Here is a 19,853-nt window from a genome sequence, read left to right on the forward strand (position 1 = left end):
TGGATATGTCACTGATGTTGTGTGATGTTTGTAGTGTAAGTAAAGGAATGGATAATGATGGGAACAGATGGAATGGGTTCTGTTTGATGCCCTGACACAAACTGGTGACTGTCAACAAAAGAAAACAGTATGCAGAGTATGCAGTGTTTATTACAGTGATGTTATGTCGAAAACTAAGTCAGTTTTGTTACAGTGGTGTTAGATCCATGGAAACTTATGTGTTTTTACATCTGTGTAATGGTAACTACTTATCAGTTGATGTTCTCAGATTTTCATAATAGTAATGAAAAGTGAGTTGTGTCTTTAACTGTACCCAATACTTCTGGTTAAATTGATCTGTATCAGTGTGTGTCCATGCTAGGAAATGGAATGGAACTTGGAAAGCTTCTCGAACAGATTTAAGAAGTGTATCAAAGTATATTCTTGGTTTGTTTTCAGACTTTTGCAGTACTTGAAACCAGTTTCTAAAAACAAGTATATTTTAAGACTGCACAAATGTAAGCACATATTTTTATGTATGCAATAAACAATGGAATAAGCACTCACATGGACACACACACTCACATGTTTTAACAAATGCTGGCCATGCTGATCTTGATACTGCTGTGTCTAATGATGAACTTTTTTTGTTTTTGTTTCAGCTCATCTATTCTTTCTTAGACATGAGCACCTCCAAGATGGCCGCTGCAGATATTACAGCATTCAAAAAGTAGGTGCCTGCTATTTCAGAATTGATGATACGTAAATAGATGTTGAGCGACTGGTAGATCATTGTCAAAGATATTTGCAAACCAAGATGTAGTTTTGCTTCACTGCTGCTCATACATGTCACAGTGTGTTTTTTCTCACATAGAGTTCTTAAAGAAATGATGCAAATGGAGTTACAAACTTCAGAAGAATAAATGTTTTCGAAGACTGGTTAACATTGACTGATGCTAAGAGTGATGGTTTCCATTTGGTGTGTGGAGTTGTGATCATGTGGTGATGTTTGGAAACACTGTGAAGGTAAGCGAGACCATGTTGCTTTAAAACCCACCTTTCTCCAAGATAGCCACCCTCCCCTGCCTCTTCTTTGTCTTCAGTTTCTCAAGTGTAGGGTTATACATGCATGTGAATGACTGGTTTGAAAGCACTTTGATTCATCTCTGAATAAGATTCAGCGCTATATGAATACCAATTGTTATTATAAGTGCTGTATGTCAGCAAGAACGGAGCCTCAGGGGTGGGTGGGTGGGGTGCTGATAGTGGTTTCATGGCAAAAAATGCCTGGCTAACCATCTCTGAGTAGTGTCTTGTGCTGGTTAGGACTGTTGGAACTGTTTGTGGCTGTGGTTGCAGTCAGTTGAATACCCAGCATAAAGTGCCATGTGCCAGTTGTTGTGACTTAAAAATGCCTGGGATATGGTTGTTATTGTTACACTGTGTACTTTGGTGTCATTGCTACAGTGTGTGATTTGTTGAGATTGTTGTAATGCCAAGAGCAAAGTGATTGTTGTAATGTTTAGTTTGATGGGATTGTTACAATAGCTAGAGTGATTTCATTGGCACAGTGTCTAGTTTGATGTGATTGTTTCAAATTCAAGACTGAAGTTCTAGTTTGATGTGATTGTTTCAAAGTCTGGAGTGAAGTTCTAGTTTGATGTGATTGTTTCAAAGTCTAGACTGAAGTTCTAGTTTGATGTGATTGTTTCAAAGCCTGGAGTGAAGTTCTGGTTTGATGTGATTGTTTCAAAGTCTAGACTAAAGTTCTAGTTTGATGTGATTGTTTCAAAGTCTAGACTGAAATTCTAGTTTGATGTGATTGTTTCAAAGCCTGGAGTGAAGTTCTGGTTTGATGTGATTGTTTCAAAGTCTAGACTGAAGTTCTAGTTTGATGTGATTGTTTCAGTCAAGACTGAAGTTCTAGTTTGATGTGATTGTTTCAGTCAAGACTGAAGTTCTAGTTTGATGTGATTGTTTCAGTGTCAAGACTGAAGTTCTAATTTGATGTGATTGTTTCAAAGTCTAGACTGAAGTTCTAGTTTGATGTGATTCTTTTAAAGTCCAGACTGAAGTTCTAGTTTGATGTGATTGTTTCAAATTCAAGACTGAAGTTCTAGTTTGATGTGATTGTTTCAATGTCTGGAGTGAAATTCTAGTTTGATGTGATTGTTTCAAAGTCTAGACTGAAGTTCTTGTTTGATGTGATTGTTTCAAAGTCTAGACTGAAGTTCTAGTTTGATATGATTGTTTCAATGTGTAGACTGAAGCTCTTGTTTGATGTGATTGTCTAGACAGAAGTTCTAAGTTTGATGTGATTGTTTCAGTGTCAAGACTGAAGTTCTAGTTTGATGTGATTGTGTGAAAGTCTAGACTGAAGTTCTTGCTTGATGTGATTGTCTAGACTGAAGTTCTAGTTTGATGTGATTGTTTCAATGTCTAGACTGAAATTCTAGTTTGATGTGATTGTTTCAAAGTCTGGACTGAAGTTCTAGTTTGATGTGATTGTTTCAATGTCTAGACTGAAATTCTAGTTTGATGTGATTGTTTCAAAGTCTGGACTGAAGTTCTAGTTTGATGTGATTGTTTCAAAGTCTAGACTGAAGTTCTAGTTTGATGTGATTGTTTCAAAATCTAGACTGAAGTTCTTGTTTGATGTGATTGTTTCAGTGCCCAGAGTCAAGTGATAGTTTCAGTGTCTAAAGTGTCTAAAGTAAATTTAATGAAGTGATTGTTACAATGTCTAGAGTGTCTAAAGTAGATTTAATGAAGTGATTGTTACAGTGTATAGAGTGTCTAAAGTAGATTTAATGAAGTGATAGTTTCAGTGTCTAGAGTGTCTAAAGTAAATTTAATGAAGTGATAGTTTCAGTGTCTAGAGTGTCTAAAGTAAATTTAATGAAGTGATTGTTACAGTGTCTAGAGTGTCTAAAGTACATTTAATGAAGTGATTGTTACAGTGTCTAGAGTGTCAAAAGTACATTTAATGAAGTGATTGTTACAGTGTCTAGAGTGTCTAAAGTAGATTTAATGAAGTGACTGTTAAGTGTCCAGAGTGTCTTTAGTAACTTGTCACAATGCCTAGAGTGAGGTGATTGTTGTTGTTGAGAGCTTGATGTGAGGAACTAGTTCTGCCGCAGTGAAGCGTTTTGATGCCCAGTGAGATGGCGTTGGCATCAACAAAATGGCTGGTGTGTTCATGTTCCGATGATGACAATGTCCACAGGATTGCACTGATCGACTTGGGCATAGCGATGGTGAAGTATGCAGACACTTCACGCCTCAACACGCTCTATCAGCTGGCTGAAGAGAACGTCAAGGTTTGAGACCCGGTTCTTATACTTGCATAGGATTCACACACCCTCACATGCATGGGTGCAAGCTCGCACACTCATTCAAAATACGGCTTTTTTGCCATTTTAATGCGTTCTTCTCTGTATGATAATATCAACAAGGGTTGGTACATTTTTTATTATTCTTAATTCATCGAAGTTATACACTTGGAGGAGGACTCAGTTAAGAAACGCATGCTGCAGAACGTCATATGGTATTTCTATGGAATGAAGACCCACTTGCATTTTTTTTTTAAAGGTTTCCAGAAAAGGTCCACTTTTCCTGAGCGAACAAACTACCTCAATATCACTCTTTGGCACTATCAGTGTGCATATGTAATACCTGGCTTTGTCTGTTGTGATGTCCCAGCTTACGGATGAAGTCTTTAACTTTTAATAAAAGGGGGTTGCGGGGGTAAAGTTTAACAACCATTTGACATGATAAAAAAAACAAACACCACCTATATATAAGAAAAAAAGGAGTTGTTTGTGTAAAGCTTAATGACGAACAAGTTTTTGTTCTGAAAGTCGTTTTTCTCTTGCTGTGGTCCACAAAAAGAGGTGAAGGGGGTTGGTGGGAGGGGTAGGGGTGTGTGTCAGTTGACAAGGTGTAACTTGGGTTGGTGGGAGGGGTAGGGGTGTGTGTCAGCTGACAAGGTGTAACTTGGGTTGGTGGGAGGGGTAGGGGTGTGTGTCAGCTGACAAGGTGTAACTTGGGTTGGTGGGAGGGGTAGGGGTGTGTGTCAGCTGACAAGGTGTAACTTGGGTTGGTGGGAGGGGTAGGGGTGTGTGTCAGCTGACAAGGTGTAACTTGGGTTGGTGGGAGGGGTAGGGGTGTGTGTCAGCTGACAAGGTGTAACTTGGGTTGGTGGGAGGGGTAGGGGTGTGTGTCAGTTGACAAGGTGCAACTTGGGTTGGTGGGAGGGGTAGGGGTGTGTGTCAGTTGACAAGGTGCAACTTGGGTTGGTGGGAGGGGTAGGGGTGTGTGTCAGCTGACAAGGTGTAACTTGGGTTGGTGGGAGGGGTAGGGGTGTGTGTCAGCTGACAAGGTGCAACTTGGGTTGGTGGGAGGGGTAGGGGTGTGTGTCAGTTGACAAGGTGCAACTTGGGTTGGTGGGAGGGGTAGGGGTGTGTGTCAGCTGACAAGGTGTAACTTGGGTTGGTGGGAGGGGTAGGGGTGTGTGTCAGCTGACAAGGTGTAACTTGGGTTGGTGGGAGGGGTAGGGGTGTGTGTCAGCTGACAAGGTGTAACTTGGGTTGGTGGGAGGGGTAGGGGTGTGTGTCAGTTGACAAGGTGTAACTTGGGTTGGTGGGAGGGGTAGGGGTGTGTGTCAGTTGACAAGGTGTAACTTGGGTTGGTGGGAGGGGTAGGGGTGGTGGGAGAGGTGGGGTGTGTGTGTGCAGTGCGAGGAGTGGGGGGTGTTGTCATTTGATGTGTTGTCACCTGGGTGTGGGTGGTGTTGTTGGCCAGTTATACGTGTGTGTGTGTGTGTGTGCATGTGTGTTGCGTGCACGTGTCGTGTATTGTGTATATATATACATGTGTGTGTGTTGCAGGCCAGTAACAAGTGAGTGTTGTGTTGTATGTGTGTGCATGAGTGTGTTGTGTTGTTTTGTTTTATGTCGTGTATTATATATGAATATATATATACATGATATATATACATGTGTGTGTTACAGGCCAATGACAAGTAAGTGTTGTGTTGTTGTGTTGTGTTGTTTTATATCCTGTGTTGTGTGTGTGTGTGTGTGTATATATATATATATATATATATATATATATATATATATACACACACACACACACGTGTGTGTGTTGCAGGCCAGTGACAAGACACTGCAAAAGAAGGCATACCGCATACTGGAGGAGGTGTGTGAGTGTGAGTCGGACACCTGCCGGCAGTTCCTGTTGTCCAACCTGTCGCGCATCCAGCAGCTGGTGCTGGGCTCTCTGTCCACTTCTGCTCCCAGCACTAAACATGTGAGTCTGCACAGCGCATGCATGTGTGCATGCGTGCGCACAGAGACAAACACATGTATGCAAGCGCACGCACACGCACACACACACGCACTCTTATTCATATACACACAGTCACACACACACTTAGACATACACACACAATAACACACACACACACATGCACACACACACACACACACACAATAATCACACGCTGGCAACACAATAATTCAAACGCTGAGTTCTCTGTTGCCACCGAGTTATTTCCATCCAGAACTGGCAGAATACATATATGAATGCTTTAAAGTTCGCAATCCATAGCTATGTCCTGTGGAATATCCTGCATGTGCTCACAACTTGTCGCTTTCACTTTTTGTTTGTTTGTTGTGCTTAGTTTTTGTGTCCATAATTCCTCTGATGGGTTTTGAGTTCTGAGTTCACACACACGCAGTTACTCACTCACTCACTCCCGTTTTCTGGGACCAGATACTTCACGTAGCGAATTGATCCTGTGCTTCCATAATGATTTTTTTGATCCATGACATGATCACGCTCACACTTCTGTTTTTTTCTTACAGCCTCGTCTGAGATGTCTGACGTGTATCTGTCAGCAACTGGCAGAACCAAATAAAGCCTTCATCCAGGCTGTCGTGCCAGAGGTATGTACAGGCTGCGGTCATACGCATATATACATTTATGTGTGTGGGTGTGTGTGTGTGTGTGCGTGTGTGTGTGTGTGTGTGCGTGTGTGTGTGTGTGTGTTTGTGTGCGTGTGTGTGCGTGTGTGTGTGCGCGCGTGCGTGCATGTGTGTGTGTGTGTGTGAGTGTGCGTGTATGTGTTTGCGTGTACGTGATTGCATGAGTGTGTGTGTGTGTGTGTATGTGTGTGTGTATGTGTGTGCGTGCATGCGTGTGTGTGTGTGTGTGTGCGTGTGCATGTATGTGTGTGTGTGTGTGCGTGCGTGTGCGTGTGTGTGTGTGTGCGTGCGTGCGTGCGTGCATGTGTGTGTGTGTGTGTGTGCGTGCACACACGTGTGCCTGTATGTGTATGCATGTGCGTGTGTGTGTGTGTGTGTGTGTGTGCATGTTTGCATGCGTGTGACAAACGCCTGACTGAGAGACACAGGAAATGAATGATGAGCTCCTAAAGGCAGCTATCAGTTGGCCCAATGCAGGTAGGCAGCCTGCTGTGCAAATGACTGTCTTTGTAAAGTATTTAGAGTCTGGCCTCTTACTGATGATAGATGCTTTATAAGTATTGATACCAATTAAAAAAAAAAAAAAAGTACTTCCCTCTCTGAGGGCATGAGTACAAAGCATTACGACACACTTGTACAACCACAGTTTCTCAAGGAATGCCTCATTCACATGGGTGGGAATGATGCATATTTTTAAGATTTTTGTATTGGTATTTCGGTGATTTTTTTAAATTTTATTTTATTTTATTTTTTTTTTAAGATATTTTTTTCTGTTCTTCTTCTGCTTCTTCTGTATTTGTTGGCTGCAAGTCCCACGTTCACTTGTATGCACATGAGTGGGCTGTTACATGTATGACCGTTTTTACCCCGCCATGTAGGCAGGCAGCTGTACTCGGCTTTCGGGGGGGGTGTTCATTCCATTATGATAAAGCAGCCTTTGGATGGTGGTCCCCAGCTGCAAGCGTTTCAGAATTACAAACGTCTGTCAGTCCCTGCCCCACCCATGCATTGATGGTGCCATCAGTGGAACAGTTCAGTTTCATTTTCTCAAGGAGGCGTCGCTGCGTCTGGACAAATCCATATACACTACACCACAACTGATTGGCAGCATAACCCAACGCTTTTGTCAGGCTGTGTGTGCATGCTTATGTATATTTGTGTACCTATCAGAGTGGATTTCCTTTCACAGAATTTTGCCAGAGGACAAGACTTTCGTTGCCATGGGTTCTTTTTCAGTGCGCCAAGTGTGTGGTGCACATGGGACCTTGGTTTATCATCTCATCTGAATGACTAGACGCTCAGTTTTGATTCTCCTGTCAAACTTGGGAGAAAGGGCTGAGAGCGGGATTCAAACCCACACCCTCACAGACTCTCTGTGTTGGCAGCTGAGTGTCTCAACCATTCTGCCACCTTCCTAGTTTTTGAAGGAAGCTTTTTTTTTATTATTATTATTTTTTTTTTTATCAAAAGCAAGCAGTCATTGAAGACTGGCCTCAGTGTTAAAGCTTTACCAGTGTTTGACACAAATCTGGACCCGAAGGCTGGCTCCCCCTCAGCTGTGCTGTCACACCCGTGCATTACAGTTTTCTTTCTTCGGAAAGGTCAGATACGAATCTTCCAGTAAAACGAATACACTTGCAGACAGAAAAAAAAAGGAAAAAAAAAGGGGTGTTGCTGCATTGTGACAATACGCTGTCCCTGGGAAGAGCAGCCCGAATTTCACGCAGAGAAATCTGTTGTGACGCATAAGTCTGTCTTCTTGTGTAAAATGAGGATTCATTGACGTAATGTGTGTTTGTGAGGGTGTGGACCAGTTGACCAGTTGAATGAAAGGAAAACACGATGGTATGGCCACATGCTAAGATCTGATAGCCTCTGCAAGACCAGCCAGTAGAGAACAGTGCAGGGGAAAATACGATGAGGAAGCGAAAGAAGAGGGCAGACTACATCATTGAGTGGACAGAGAGGAGCTTTGCCGAATCTCAGGCTGTATCCCATGACCGCCAGAAGCAGAAAATGTTAGTGAGGCATCCAGCATTGCAGTACCCCCATGACCAAAAGAGGAAGCTAGTCAGGGATACAGAGGGGAGGTAACCTACTTCCAGGATGTTATTGGCTGTAGCTACTTTCGTTTTCTCCGCTAGTCAGGAATACAGAGGGGAGGTAACCTACTTCTGGGAGGTTATCGGCCGTACCTACTTTCGTTTTCTCCGCTAGTCAGTGATACAGAGGGGAGGTAACTTACTTCCAGGAGGTTATTGGCTGTAGTTACTTTCGTTTTCTCCGCTAGTCAGGAATACAGAGGGGAGGTAACCTACTTCCGGGAGGTTATCGGCCGTACCTACTTTAGTTTTCTCCGCTAGTCAGGGACACAGAGGGGAGGTAACCTACTTCCAGGAGGTTATCGGCTGTAGCTACTTTCGTTTTCTCCGCTAGTCAGGGATACACAGGGGAGGTAACCTACTTCCGGGAGGTTATCGGTCGTAGCTACTTTCGTTTTCTGCCGGAGTCTGCACTTGTGGGTCACGGTAAGTATGCTACTTAAACGTAATTTTAGGAAGAAAATTTCCTTTTGTGAGGGTGTGTTCCAGTTGACCAGTTGACAAAAAGGAAAACACGATGGTATGGCCACATGCTAAGATCTGATAGCCTCTGCAAGACCAGCCTGTAGCGAACAGTGCAGGGGAAAATACGATGAGGAAGCGAAAGAAGAGGGCAGACTACATCACTGAGTGGACAGAGAGGAGCTTTGCCGAATCTCAGGCTGTATCCCATGACCGCCAGAAGCAGAAATTTTTTTTTTTGTTTTTTTTTTGTATTTTGTATTTTGTATTTCTTTTTATCACAACAGATTTCTCTGTGTGAAATTCGGGCTGCTCTCCCCAGGGAGAGCGCGTCGCTACACTACAGCGCCACCCATTTTTTTATTTTTTAAAATTTTTTCCTGTGTGCAGTTTTATTTGTTTTTCCTATCGAAGTGGATTTTTCTACAGAATTTTGATAGGAACAACCCTTTTGTTGCTGTGGGTTCTTTTATGTGCGCTAAGTACATGCTGTACATGGGACCTCGGTTTATCATCTCATCCGAATGACTAGCGTCCAGATCACCACTCAAGGTCTAGTGGAAGGGGTGAAAATATCGGCGACTGAGCCGTGATTCGAACCAGCGCGCTCAGGTTCTCTCGCTTCCTAGGTAGACATGTTACCTCTAGGCCATCACTCCATGTTAGTGAGGCATCCAGCATTGCAGTACCCCCATGACCAAACCAGTTTTCAGGACCAGTGACAGTTGACCAGTATGCGTTTTCAGCTGGACAATACCGTCAGCAGTTGTGGAGATGCAAAATACTTCATCGGGAGTGTTTGTCAACATATGAAGCATTGAATGATGTATTGGTGTACATGTTGGTGTGTGTGTGTGTGTGTGTGTGTGTGTGTGTGTGTGTGTGTGTGTGTGTGTGTGTTCCAGGCCATACTCTGTACGAAGGGAGTAGGGGAGAGAGGGAGAGCAGCAGCCTATCAGCTGATCGTGGAAATAGGTCAGGCTATGATACGCTGGAACCCGGACGCTGAGGAACAAGGTAATTGTTTTTGTCCAGTGCTGTCAAACAATGCTGTGGAGGACTCTATAGATAAGGCGTTCTTGTATCCACTGGTATGACCCATGTGTATGGATATGGAGTTTTTGTAACCACTGCGGTGACCTGTTCTCTTAGATGTGGCATTCTTGTAACCTCCACTTTGGCTCATCCTTATAAATACAGCATTCTTGTAACCATTATTTTGACTCCCTTTAGAGATGGTGTTCTTGTGACCACTACTTTGACCTGTCCTTTTCGATATAGGATTCTTGTAACTACTACTTTGACCCATCATTGATACAGCATTCATTTAACTACTACTTTGACCCATCCTTTTAGATATGGCATTCTAGTAACTACTACTTTGACCCATTTTTGATACAGCATTCTTGTAACCACTACTTTGACCCATCCTTTTAGATATGGTGTTCTTGTAATTACTACAGTGTTCTTGTAACTACTACTTTGACCTGTCCTTTTAGATATGGTGTTCTTGTAATTACTACAGTGTTCTTGTAACTACTACTTTGACCTATCCTTTTAGATATGGTGTTCTTGTAATTACTGCAGCGTTCTTGTAACTACTACTTTGACCTATCCTTTTAGATATGGTGTTCTTGTAATTACTACAGTGTTCTTGTAACTACTACTTTGACCTATCCTTTTAGATATGGTGTTCTTGTAATTACTACAGTGTTCTTGTAACTACTACTTTGACCTATCCTTTTAGATATGGTGTTCTTGTAATTACTGCAGCGTTCTTGTAACTACTACTTTGACCTATCCTTTTAGATATGGTGTTCTTGTAATTACTACAGTGTTCTTGTAACTACTGCTTTGACCTATCCTTTTAGATATGGTGTTCTTGTAATTACTACAGCGTTCTTGTAACTACTACTTTGACCTATCCTTTTAGATATGGTGTTCTTATAATTACTACAGCGTTCTTGTAACTACTACTTTGACCCATCCTTTTAGATATGGTGTTCTTGTAATTACTACAGTGTTCTTGTAACTACTGCTTTGACCTATCCTTTTAGATATGGTGTTCTTGTAATTACTACAGCGTTCTTGTAACTACTACTTTGACCTATCCTTTTAGATATGGTGTTCTTATAATTACTACAGCGTTCTTGTAACTACTACTTTGACCCATCCTTTTAGATATGGTGTTCTTGTAATTACTACTTTGACCCATTTTTTTAGATATGGTGTTCTTGTAACCACTACTTTGACCTATCCTTTTAGATATGGTGTTCTTGTAACAACTACTTTGACCCATCCTTTTAGATATGGTGTTCTTGTAACCACTACTTTGACCCATCTTTTTAGATATGGTATTCTTGTAACCACTACTTTGACCCATCTTTTTAGATATGGTGTTCTCGTAACCATTACATCATTAGTGAAACAGTTCAGTGCAAGTGACTGTACATTTATGATCAAGTACTGAATGTAATGTTGCTGTGATTTAAATTCTTGATAACGGCATAGGTTCACATTCAAGACATTTTGAATGTTATTTTCTGTCTGCACACACACGCACATATATATGCATGCATGCGCTTATTTTCTCACACTCACTCACTCACTCAGTCTGCTTGAAAACAGTGCAGTATTTTTAAGGAACGTCACACACACTGTCTGTAAACATGTCAGTGTAAACACACATGCACGCCTTTTGTTGACATGGGTTCGTTTGTGTGCGCTGAAGGAAGTCTAATATTCTTGTGCAGAGGTGTTGTCACAGTATGTAAATCTTGTGCTGGCGGGACTGTCTGGGTCACCAGAAATGATCAGCGCCACTCTCCTGGCTTTGACACGCATCATCTACCACTACAGAGGTGAGCCATGATCATGTGTGTGTGTAAAAATGATTGTTTTATATCTTCATATGCATTGCTGAGACACAAATGTGCATGCTGAAATATTTCATTCCTGTATCTGATATGGGAACATGCATGATGGAATTATTAATTCACATCTTGGTACATAGGTAAAGTGGAGACATTTGGGAAAAAAAAAATGTATTTCTGTCTTGGCATATGGGATGGGTACATACTGTAAGCAACAACAAAACAAACAAAATGCAAGAAATAAAATGTGTTTGGGAATAAAAGCTTACCAGCACAAATAGTTTTTTCGTCTGTTATTATTAAGCATTTTTGTTTTGTTACGGTTCTTTTCCAGACAAGCTCTCTGGCAACACACTGTCTTCAGTGATGGAGGTAGTCTGTCTGCTGATGAGTTCTGATCGGCGGGAAGTTGTCAAGACAGCTTTGGACTTCATCAAGGTCTTCATTGGTGCTTTTGATCGGGAGAATCTGTGTGCGCACTTGTCAGAGATGGTAAGCAGCTCAGGTGGTGTCTGCCATGTCGAGTCTTTGAGTTGTGAATGTCCTGTAACCAAACTGTGCGTTTGAGTGTGAAACACATTGCCTGTGTTGGTGTTTGTGTACCTTGTCTGTGTGGTGATGGACTGTTGTTGTTTTTTCCGGTGGATAGGTGAAAGGAATGTCCTCGATGAAGAATGAGACCAGGCGCCCTTGTCACATGAAGATGAAGCAGATTTTCAAAAAACTGATCAAGAAATTTGGGTAAGTTGTGTTTGAGTGTGTGTTTGTGTGCTCTTTGCTTAGTTTAATGTCTTCTCTCACTTTGAGTGATGCAAGACGTAATCTCTGTGTGTGTGTGTGTGTGTGTGTGTGTCCGTGTGTATGTGAGATGCTGTGTAGTCATAAGTATACAAATCTGATTTCACTTTCTTGGACAAACATAGTGGTGTGTTCTTGATAAATTCTAAAGACATTTTTACACATTACTAAAAAAAGAATTGTTTGCATGCCTTTTGTTGACCCGTCTGTAATCATGCAGCATGTTTTGTGTATGTGTGTGTGTCCATGTTTGTTCATGTGAGAGAGAGAGAGAGAGTGAGTGTCTGTCTGTGTGTCTGTCTGTGTGTCTGTCTGTCTGTCTGTTAGTCATACCTGAGTGTGTGTGTGTTTGTCTTGGGGTGTATCTACCTGCATGCATGTGTGTGTTGTGCATTATGCGTGTGCGTGCGGGTGTGTGTTTGTGTGTGTTGTATGATGGGTATGTGTGTGTGTACGTGTATGCGTGTGTGTATGTGTGAGAGTGTACCTGTGTGTGTGTGAGTGTACCTGTGTGTGTTTGTGTTTGTCTTGGGGTGTATGTGCCTGCATGTGTGCATGCATGCATGCATGTGTGTGTGTGTGTGCGTGCGTGTGTGTGTGCGTGCGTGTGCGTGTGCGCGCGCGTGTGTGTGCATGTATATATATAGTAGTAGTCTTCAGTAAAATCTTTCACTTTAAGTGATATCAGACGGGCGTGTATATATATATATGTACATGTGTGTACCTCTGTGTATGCGTGTGTGTATCCATGGAGCTGTATGTGTGTGTGTGTGTGCCTGTGTGTTTATGTCTGTGTGTGCCTTTCTGTATGTGTGTGTGTGTGTGTGTGTGTGTGGCCCCACAGCTATGAAGCGGTGATGAAGCTGGCCTCGCAGAAGATCCTGGTGGTGGTGCAGAAGGCCAACAGTGAGCTGAAGCAGGAGAAGAAGAAGAAGGAGAACAAAGGACAGCAAGGGGAGGATGATGACGATGACGATGCTGCTGAACTGGTCAAACAGAAACCTGAAACGTAAGCCACTGACATTGTGTTGTGTTGTGTTTTATTTTATTGCATTGCATTGTATTGTGTTGTTTCTTCTCAAGATAGCCTCCCTCCCCTGCCTCTTCCTTGTCTTCGGTTTCTCCAGTTTGAGCGTGTGAATGAGTGCAGTTTTGAGAGGTCAAAGATTAAAATAATTCTGTACTGTGGTGTTTTCAGACTTGAAGAGATTCTGCAGTTCTGAGAGGTGAACGATTAAAATGATTCCATACTGTGGTGTTTTCAGACCGGAAGAGATTCTGCAGTTCTAAGAGGTGAAAGATTAAAATAATTCTGTACTGTGGTGTTTTCAGACCGGAAGAGATTCTGCAGTTCTAAGAGGTGAAAGATTAAAATAATTATGTACTGTGGTGTTTTCAGACTGGAAGAGATTCTGCAATTCTCTGAGGAGGAAGAGGAGGAGGGGGAGAGCAAGCAGAGCACAGAGAAAGAAAAAGCCAGGCAGCGCAGAGCTTTCATTGTGGAGGAAGACGGAGATGTTCTGGACATCCTGGACAAAAGCGCTGCCCAGAAAGTCATGGGTCAGTGAAATAAATGTCAACAACAACAACAAACAAAACAACAAGAAAACAAAAAAAGAAAAAAAAATTATAGGCCGTAGCTACTTTCGTTTTCTCCGCATAGGCAGGTAGTAGTTTGCACAGGACAGGAATCAGACCCCTGCCGGAGTCTGCACTAGTGGGTCATGGTAAGTATGTTACTTAAAAGTAATTTTAGGAAGAAAATTTCCTATTAACACATATCGTAAGAATAATATGCATAAGAAATTGAAAGCGAACTAAAGTAATTCAGCAACAAAAAAAATCTTCATGCTTATCATCTTTGTTAGACATGCAGTGGCTGTGGCTGTGTTCCTTAGCTGCGACGTCACCATGCCCTCTACAGTCTCATTAAAAAAAAAAAAAATAGGAAAAGAAAAATTCATTGCTGTCAATTCATAATTGAGGGCCAAAAGATTGTAAGGATATGCACACACTTGCACACACCCTGCATGCATGCCCACGCTCCCATCCACAGACAGACAGACAGACAGATACACACACACAGACACACAGAGACACACACACACACACACACACACACACTTACTCACTCACTAGGTCTCTGGTGAATGTGAGTTTATTATTTCTAATTTCATACACCATCTACTTTGAAGTAAATTATTTCACTGGTTTCCAACACAGTCTTAGACCATTCTTTTGTACATGTGTATACTTATTTGGAATGTTTGTATTTCAGCAAGCAAACCTAAAAGCGGTGGTGAGTCTGGCTCTGCGAAGGAGAGAGAGGCTGCGCATGGTGGCTTCAAGGTAGCGCCAGACGGTCGGCTGATCATCACAGAAGCAGAGGATAAGTCACGAGGTGATTTCTTTTGTTTGGGGAACTGGTTTGCTTTGTTTGGGTGAGATTTCTTTCGTTTGGGGAACTGGTTTGCTTTGTTTGGGTGAGATTTCTTTCGTTTGGGGAACTGGTTTGCTTTGTTTGGGTGAGATTTCTTTTGTTTGGGGAACTGGTTTGCTTTGTTTTGGGAACTGGTTTGCTTTGTTTGGGTGAGATTTCTTTTGTTTGGGGAACTGGTTTGCTTTGTTTGGGTGAGATTTCTTTTGTTTAGGGGACTGGTTTGCTTTGTTTGGGTGAGATTTCTTTTGTTAGGGGAACTGGTTTGCTTAGGGGAACTGGTTTGCTTTGTTTGGGTGAGATTTCTTTTGTTTGGGGAATTGGTTTGCTTCGGGGAACTGGTTTGCTTTGGGGAACTGGTTTGCTTTGTTTGGGTGAGATTTCTTTTGTTTGGGGGACTGGTTTGCTTTGTTTGGGTGAGATTTCTTTTGTTTGGGGAACTGGTTTGCTTTGTTTGGGTGAGATTTCTTTTGTTTGGGGAACTGGTTTGCTTTGTTTGGGTGAGATTTCTTTTGTTTGGGGAACTGGTTTGCTTTGTTTGGGTGAGTTTTCTTTTGTTTGTCCCTGTGAGATTTCTTGTAGGGGGGAACAGCAGGAGGGAAGGGGGATATGAGTATTCTTTGTTAGTTGTGGGTGAACATGTGTTACCAGTTTCAAATGTTGATTTTTTGGGGGGCAAAAGTTATGTATTCAAAATGCTCTTTGTTAAAGACAGTAAATGTTAGCTAGTTATGTGTTAAATAGTCTGGTTGGTTGTTTACTGTAGGTCCCCACATCATCTTCTTTTCAAATGATAATCTGTAGAAGTATTGCATACAGTATTTGATTACTGATTAATTTTTCTGTCCTGATCCCGCTTCCCACATCCCCCCCCCTCTCACACTCACTCTTTTAATATTATGTTTTTTCTTTATCCAGTCACTGACACTCACCCTCTCTCTATTTTATATTTTGTACTCTATCTTTTCCACATTCTGTTCTCTCTCTCTCTTTCTCTCTCTCTTTTCCTTCCTCAACCCCCTCCCTAATGCCCTGTCTGTGTGAGAGAGAGAGTGTGTGAGAGAGAGAGAGAGAGAGAGAGAGAGAGAGAGAAAGTGTGTGTGTGTGTGTGTATGTGTGTGTGTCAGCACATTCATACTGTATATATGTCTGTGTTCATTCATGCTTGCGTATGTGCATATTCTGTTCTGTTCACATGTGTGTGTGTATGTGTGTGTTAGCTTACACTTGATCATTAGATTGTAGTACAGAATTTTGTTTTTGTTTTTGATTGGTACGTTTGTGTTCGTTTGTTTGTTTTAATTGGTGTTTTATACAGTTTCGTGTTATTCACCTGCTAACATGTCTGCGTTTTATTTGTTTTGCAGTTAGTGTTGTTGTATCAGCTAGTACTGTTCGTAAGAAAGTTACTTATGTTCTCTGTGTTACTATCTGCAGGTGAGAAAATGGACTCTGATGAGGAAGATCTGGATGATCTGCTGACCATGATAGAAGGAGGATCAGAGGTGAGTGACCACAGTGGGATGCCCATTGTTAATGTGACAGTGTATGTCGTGTCCATATCTCCATATATATGTACTTTTTGGAACTGATGAGCATGTAAAAACTGACGATATGTTATGATGTATTTGATTTGATAGTAACTTTAGCAAGATGTATATCTGCAATGTTAGATGGAAATGCTTCCTCCAAAAATGTATATTCTACCAAAACAGTCCATTCAAAATGGAGTTATACATTGTGAAATTAAAGAGCCATATGTCCAGATTCAGTGCAGATGGAATGTTCAGTAATTATATATGAATGCTGTTTGACGTAGAATGGACATGATGTGATGATATACACACCATGTCAATGTGATGTCTTTGTGTTTGTTATCAAATTTGTCTTCTGTACATTGCCAACATTTTGATACTGGTTTTTTTTTTCTGTTCTTAATGGGTTTTGTTTGTGTTGTTGTGCCTGCCTTTTGTTTCTTTTCTTTTTTTTTTTTGACTCTGTATTTTGTTATTATTTGAAATACATCATATAAAAGGAAGGAAAGTGTTAACTCCAGACTGAGGTGTGTCAGCTTCCCTCTGTTACACAACTGTTAATGGTACACATCTTTTTTTGCTGTCCTTTGTGTTGGGGCATCAGGGTAGGTACTGTGACTCACACGTGCACTTGTTTATGTGACTGAATTTTAACACACGATGGTTTTACTCCACCATAGTCCTGTTATGAGTTGGTGTGTATCCACTGTTGTCTTTTTTGCCCATAAACCGTCAAACTCTGATGTGGATTACAGGGTCTTCGATATGGATATCTTATATCTTCTGTGTATTCATACAAAGTATTGTGGCACCAGTTGGTACAAAAACCAGTGTTCGTCGTTTTATAAATGGTTTGGTAGAATTTTCATTGAAAGGTTATTGATTGTGATAAGAATCGTTTGTTATTCTTGGTCGTTCACAAAGACTGCACAAGCACTGGTAATAGCTCCTGGTTCTGTCAGTTCTTCATCTTCCCAGACTGTGGATAAAACATAGTTCAGTTTACTCAGTCACATTGGGTAGCCCCAGCAGTGATAGGCATTTAACATTTTGTTTGATTTCTCTCTTTGTGTCGTCAGGTCATGTTTGTGACTAGGTAGTTTTGTTGGGCTGCACTGTTAGTTACTTACTTCTTTTACCGAAGTTTGATCCAACACATAAAACTTGCTCTGTTAAACCTTTAAATGGAGCTTCTAGAGGTAATTGGGTTGGTCAGTTAAATATACACACTGGCCTCTTGTTAAAAACGTAACCTGTAAGTGTGTGTGTTTTTCTAGATGGTAGGTAGATGTGTTGACATTAAAATCAAAGTGATGTCAGTTCTCATTGTGTGAAGAAAATGTGTGTATGTGTGTGTGTGTGTGTGTGTGCAGAAAAAGCGTAGAAAACGTCTGCGTGAACAAGCAGAAAATGAAGAGGAGCCACAGAAGAAATATAAACGTAAGTGAATGGTTTTTCTTTTTTGGTTATACTTATTATTATTTTTTTTTACGTTTCTTTTTGTACATTTCTCTCTTTGCTGTTGTTGTTTTTTTTTTTTTAATATATTTTATTTCAGCTTATATCAAAAGTATTTCTTTTTAGCTAAAGCATTTCAGTGTTCTTTGATGCGAAACATCCCATTGTAAACTGAAGTAAGACAATTTGCATGTTCAGAACTGAAACAATTAACTGTAAGCTGAAACATCAACACTGTGGGGTGGGAGGAGAGTGTGACTGCTTTTAAATTTTGTACTTTAAAATGTAAATTTTATTGTATTGTGATGTGTGTGACCGGTGTTAAAGAGTTGGAAGTTAATTTTTAGTACTGTGATACGGTTTTTGTGGCATTATTATGATCATGTCAGGAGTAGTTTTAAGTGTTGTGATAAGGTTTTTGAGTATTGTGATATGATATTGCATTGTTTGGGCGTATGTTATATGTATGGTGAGTGTGTGTAGTCTGTGATGAGTGTGTGTGTGTGTGTGTGTGTAAATTTGTGCTTGAATGTTTGGTTGGCTGACTAAAAGGTTGTGCATGCAAGGTGTTTTTTTTCTTCACTTTAGTTTTTAAAATTTAAATGCATGTTTTTAAACATCAGTTCCTACATTGTACAGCACAGGTGAGCTTGTTTTACATATAAAAGAGCTTTATAGATTAAATCATTATCATCATCAGTAATCTAACAGCAGAGAAAAACAAGTGCATGTAATTGGTTCTTTTATATGTGAAAACTAGTTTAAAAAAAAGAAAAAAAGAAAAAGAAAACTACAATGTTTGAAAGAAAAAGAAAAGTTACAGTCCGTGGAAGAAAGATGTTGAAGGTTTTAATTGAGGTAGATGATTTTCTCAAGAAAATGTCTAAAGTTTGAAGAAAAGGAAAGTAATCGGCCATAAAAGAATGACGTTAAAGGAAAATCAAAGCAGAAAAAGAAAGTAATCGGCCATAAAAGAATGACATTAAAGGAAAATCAAAGCAAGATGTTCAAGTTTAACTGAAGTGGAATGAATTCCTCCTGATGTCCTTTTTGTTCATGGCGCAGTGAATAATGAGAAATATGGACATTTCAGCTGGAGGGAGTGGTATCCACAGACCTTTGAGCAAGACGCCGGAGTATGGATCAGAGTACAGGTCCAAGGTAACTGCTCTGCTGCCCTTCCCCTTATTCTCTGTGTCTTCAGTTTCAGTGTGTGACACAAATCACATTGCTTGTTTCTATTTCTCATCCTCCGTTCTTGGTAACATACTCCTTACTTTTAGGGAGACTGAATGTGATGTATATTTAGTTCTCAGTATTCACGTTTGCCATCGACCAAATTCTTTTTTGTTCTCTAAAGAATTTTAAACTTGCATTGTTTGTCCAAGAACCATCTTGAGGCATGTTTAAAATTCAGTTTTCACTGGATGAAGCCACTGATAATGTAAATGCCATGGCGTAGGGGATATTCGCATGGGTTTGAAGCTACGCCAGTCTCTGTAGCACGTGCTGATGTTTATGTCAGAGAGTATTATGGTTCACTGTTAAATTGTAAGATTGATAGGGTTTTGAAATATTGGATCAGTATTTCTTCTTGGAGTCTTTACTATTACTGTCAATGTTTTGGTGTCAGTCACTTTACTATATCAAATTGGTGTAAGTGTTCAAATGTCTGACAATGCAATCTTGCCTGTGTGAACAGAAAGGAGCTGGCGATGTGAAGAAAGCAGGAAAGCATGATCCATACACATACGTCCCACTGGAATTTAAAAATCTGAACAAAAGGTAAGCTTTCCACCAGTATTTTTGACAGTGAATAAGCATACGTTGACAGCAACATCATGTCCTTTGCCATTTAATAAACCTTCATCGACGATTGTGAAAATGTTATGTGTGCAAGCACAACACACCAACAGAAATGAGTTGTGTTTTGAAAGGAAACAGCCTGTACTAAAAGTAATACAGTGTTATGACATGAAACAAACCATTATTGACACTAATGAGGTGTAAAAAGCTATATTGACAACCATGATTATCAGAAAATACCCCACAGTGACAGTGATTTGTTCTGAAAACTACTGTGTAGACATTATAGTATATACATATATCTTGACCATAGATAAGCCATTGCTGATGCTTAGGACTTGTGTGTTGACAGGAAACCAGCCAAACTGATCGTAACATTAACAATGTTAAATATCTGTTGACAAGGGAACAAG

General features: G+C 40.7%; 1 protein-coding gene across 3 annotated transcripts in view; it reads left to right on the top strand.

The window, feature by feature from the left end:
• LOC143299376 (RRP12-like protein) overlaps positions 1–19,853 on the top strand; it is a 49,660-nt gene that overhangs the window by 28,593 nt on the left and 1,214 nt on the right. For all 3 annotated transcript variants that reach the window (XM_076612538.1, XM_076612548.1, XM_076612555.1), the window contains exons 20-34: positions 642–709; positions 3,206–3,299; positions 5,134–5,292; positions 5,850–5,930; positions 9,439–9,550; positions 11,287–11,394; positions 11,741–11,898; positions 12,056–12,147; positions 13,049–13,213; positions 13,604–13,764; positions 14,483–14,605; positions 16,079–16,146; positions 17,550–17,616; positions 18,728–18,795; positions 19,337–19,419. In XM_076612538.1, the coding sequence (XP_076468653.1) occupies positions 642–709; positions 3,206–3,299; positions 5,134–5,292; positions 5,850–5,930; positions 9,439–9,550; positions 11,287–11,394; positions 11,741–11,898; positions 12,056–12,147; positions 13,049–13,213; positions 13,604–13,764; positions 14,483–14,605; positions 16,079–16,146; positions 17,550–17,616; positions 18,728–18,795; positions 19,337–19,419 (1,607 nt within the window). The remainder of the gene's footprint in view (positions 1–641; positions 710–3,205; positions 3,300–5,133; positions 5,293–5,849; positions 5,931–9,438; positions 9,551–11,286; positions 11,395–11,740; positions 11,899–12,055; positions 12,148–13,048; positions 13,214–13,603; positions 13,765–14,482; positions 14,606–16,078; positions 16,147–17,549; positions 17,617–18,727; positions 18,796–19,336; positions 19,420–19,853) is intronic.

Source organism: Babylonia areolata, chromosome 2, assembly GCF_041734735.1.
Source record: "Babylonia areolata isolate BAREFJ2019XMU chromosome 2, ASM4173473v1, whole genome shotgun sequence".
In the NCBI taxonomy this organism is placed as follows: Eukaryota; Metazoa; Mollusca; class Gastropoda; order Neogastropoda; family Buccinidae; genus Babylonia; species Babylonia areolata.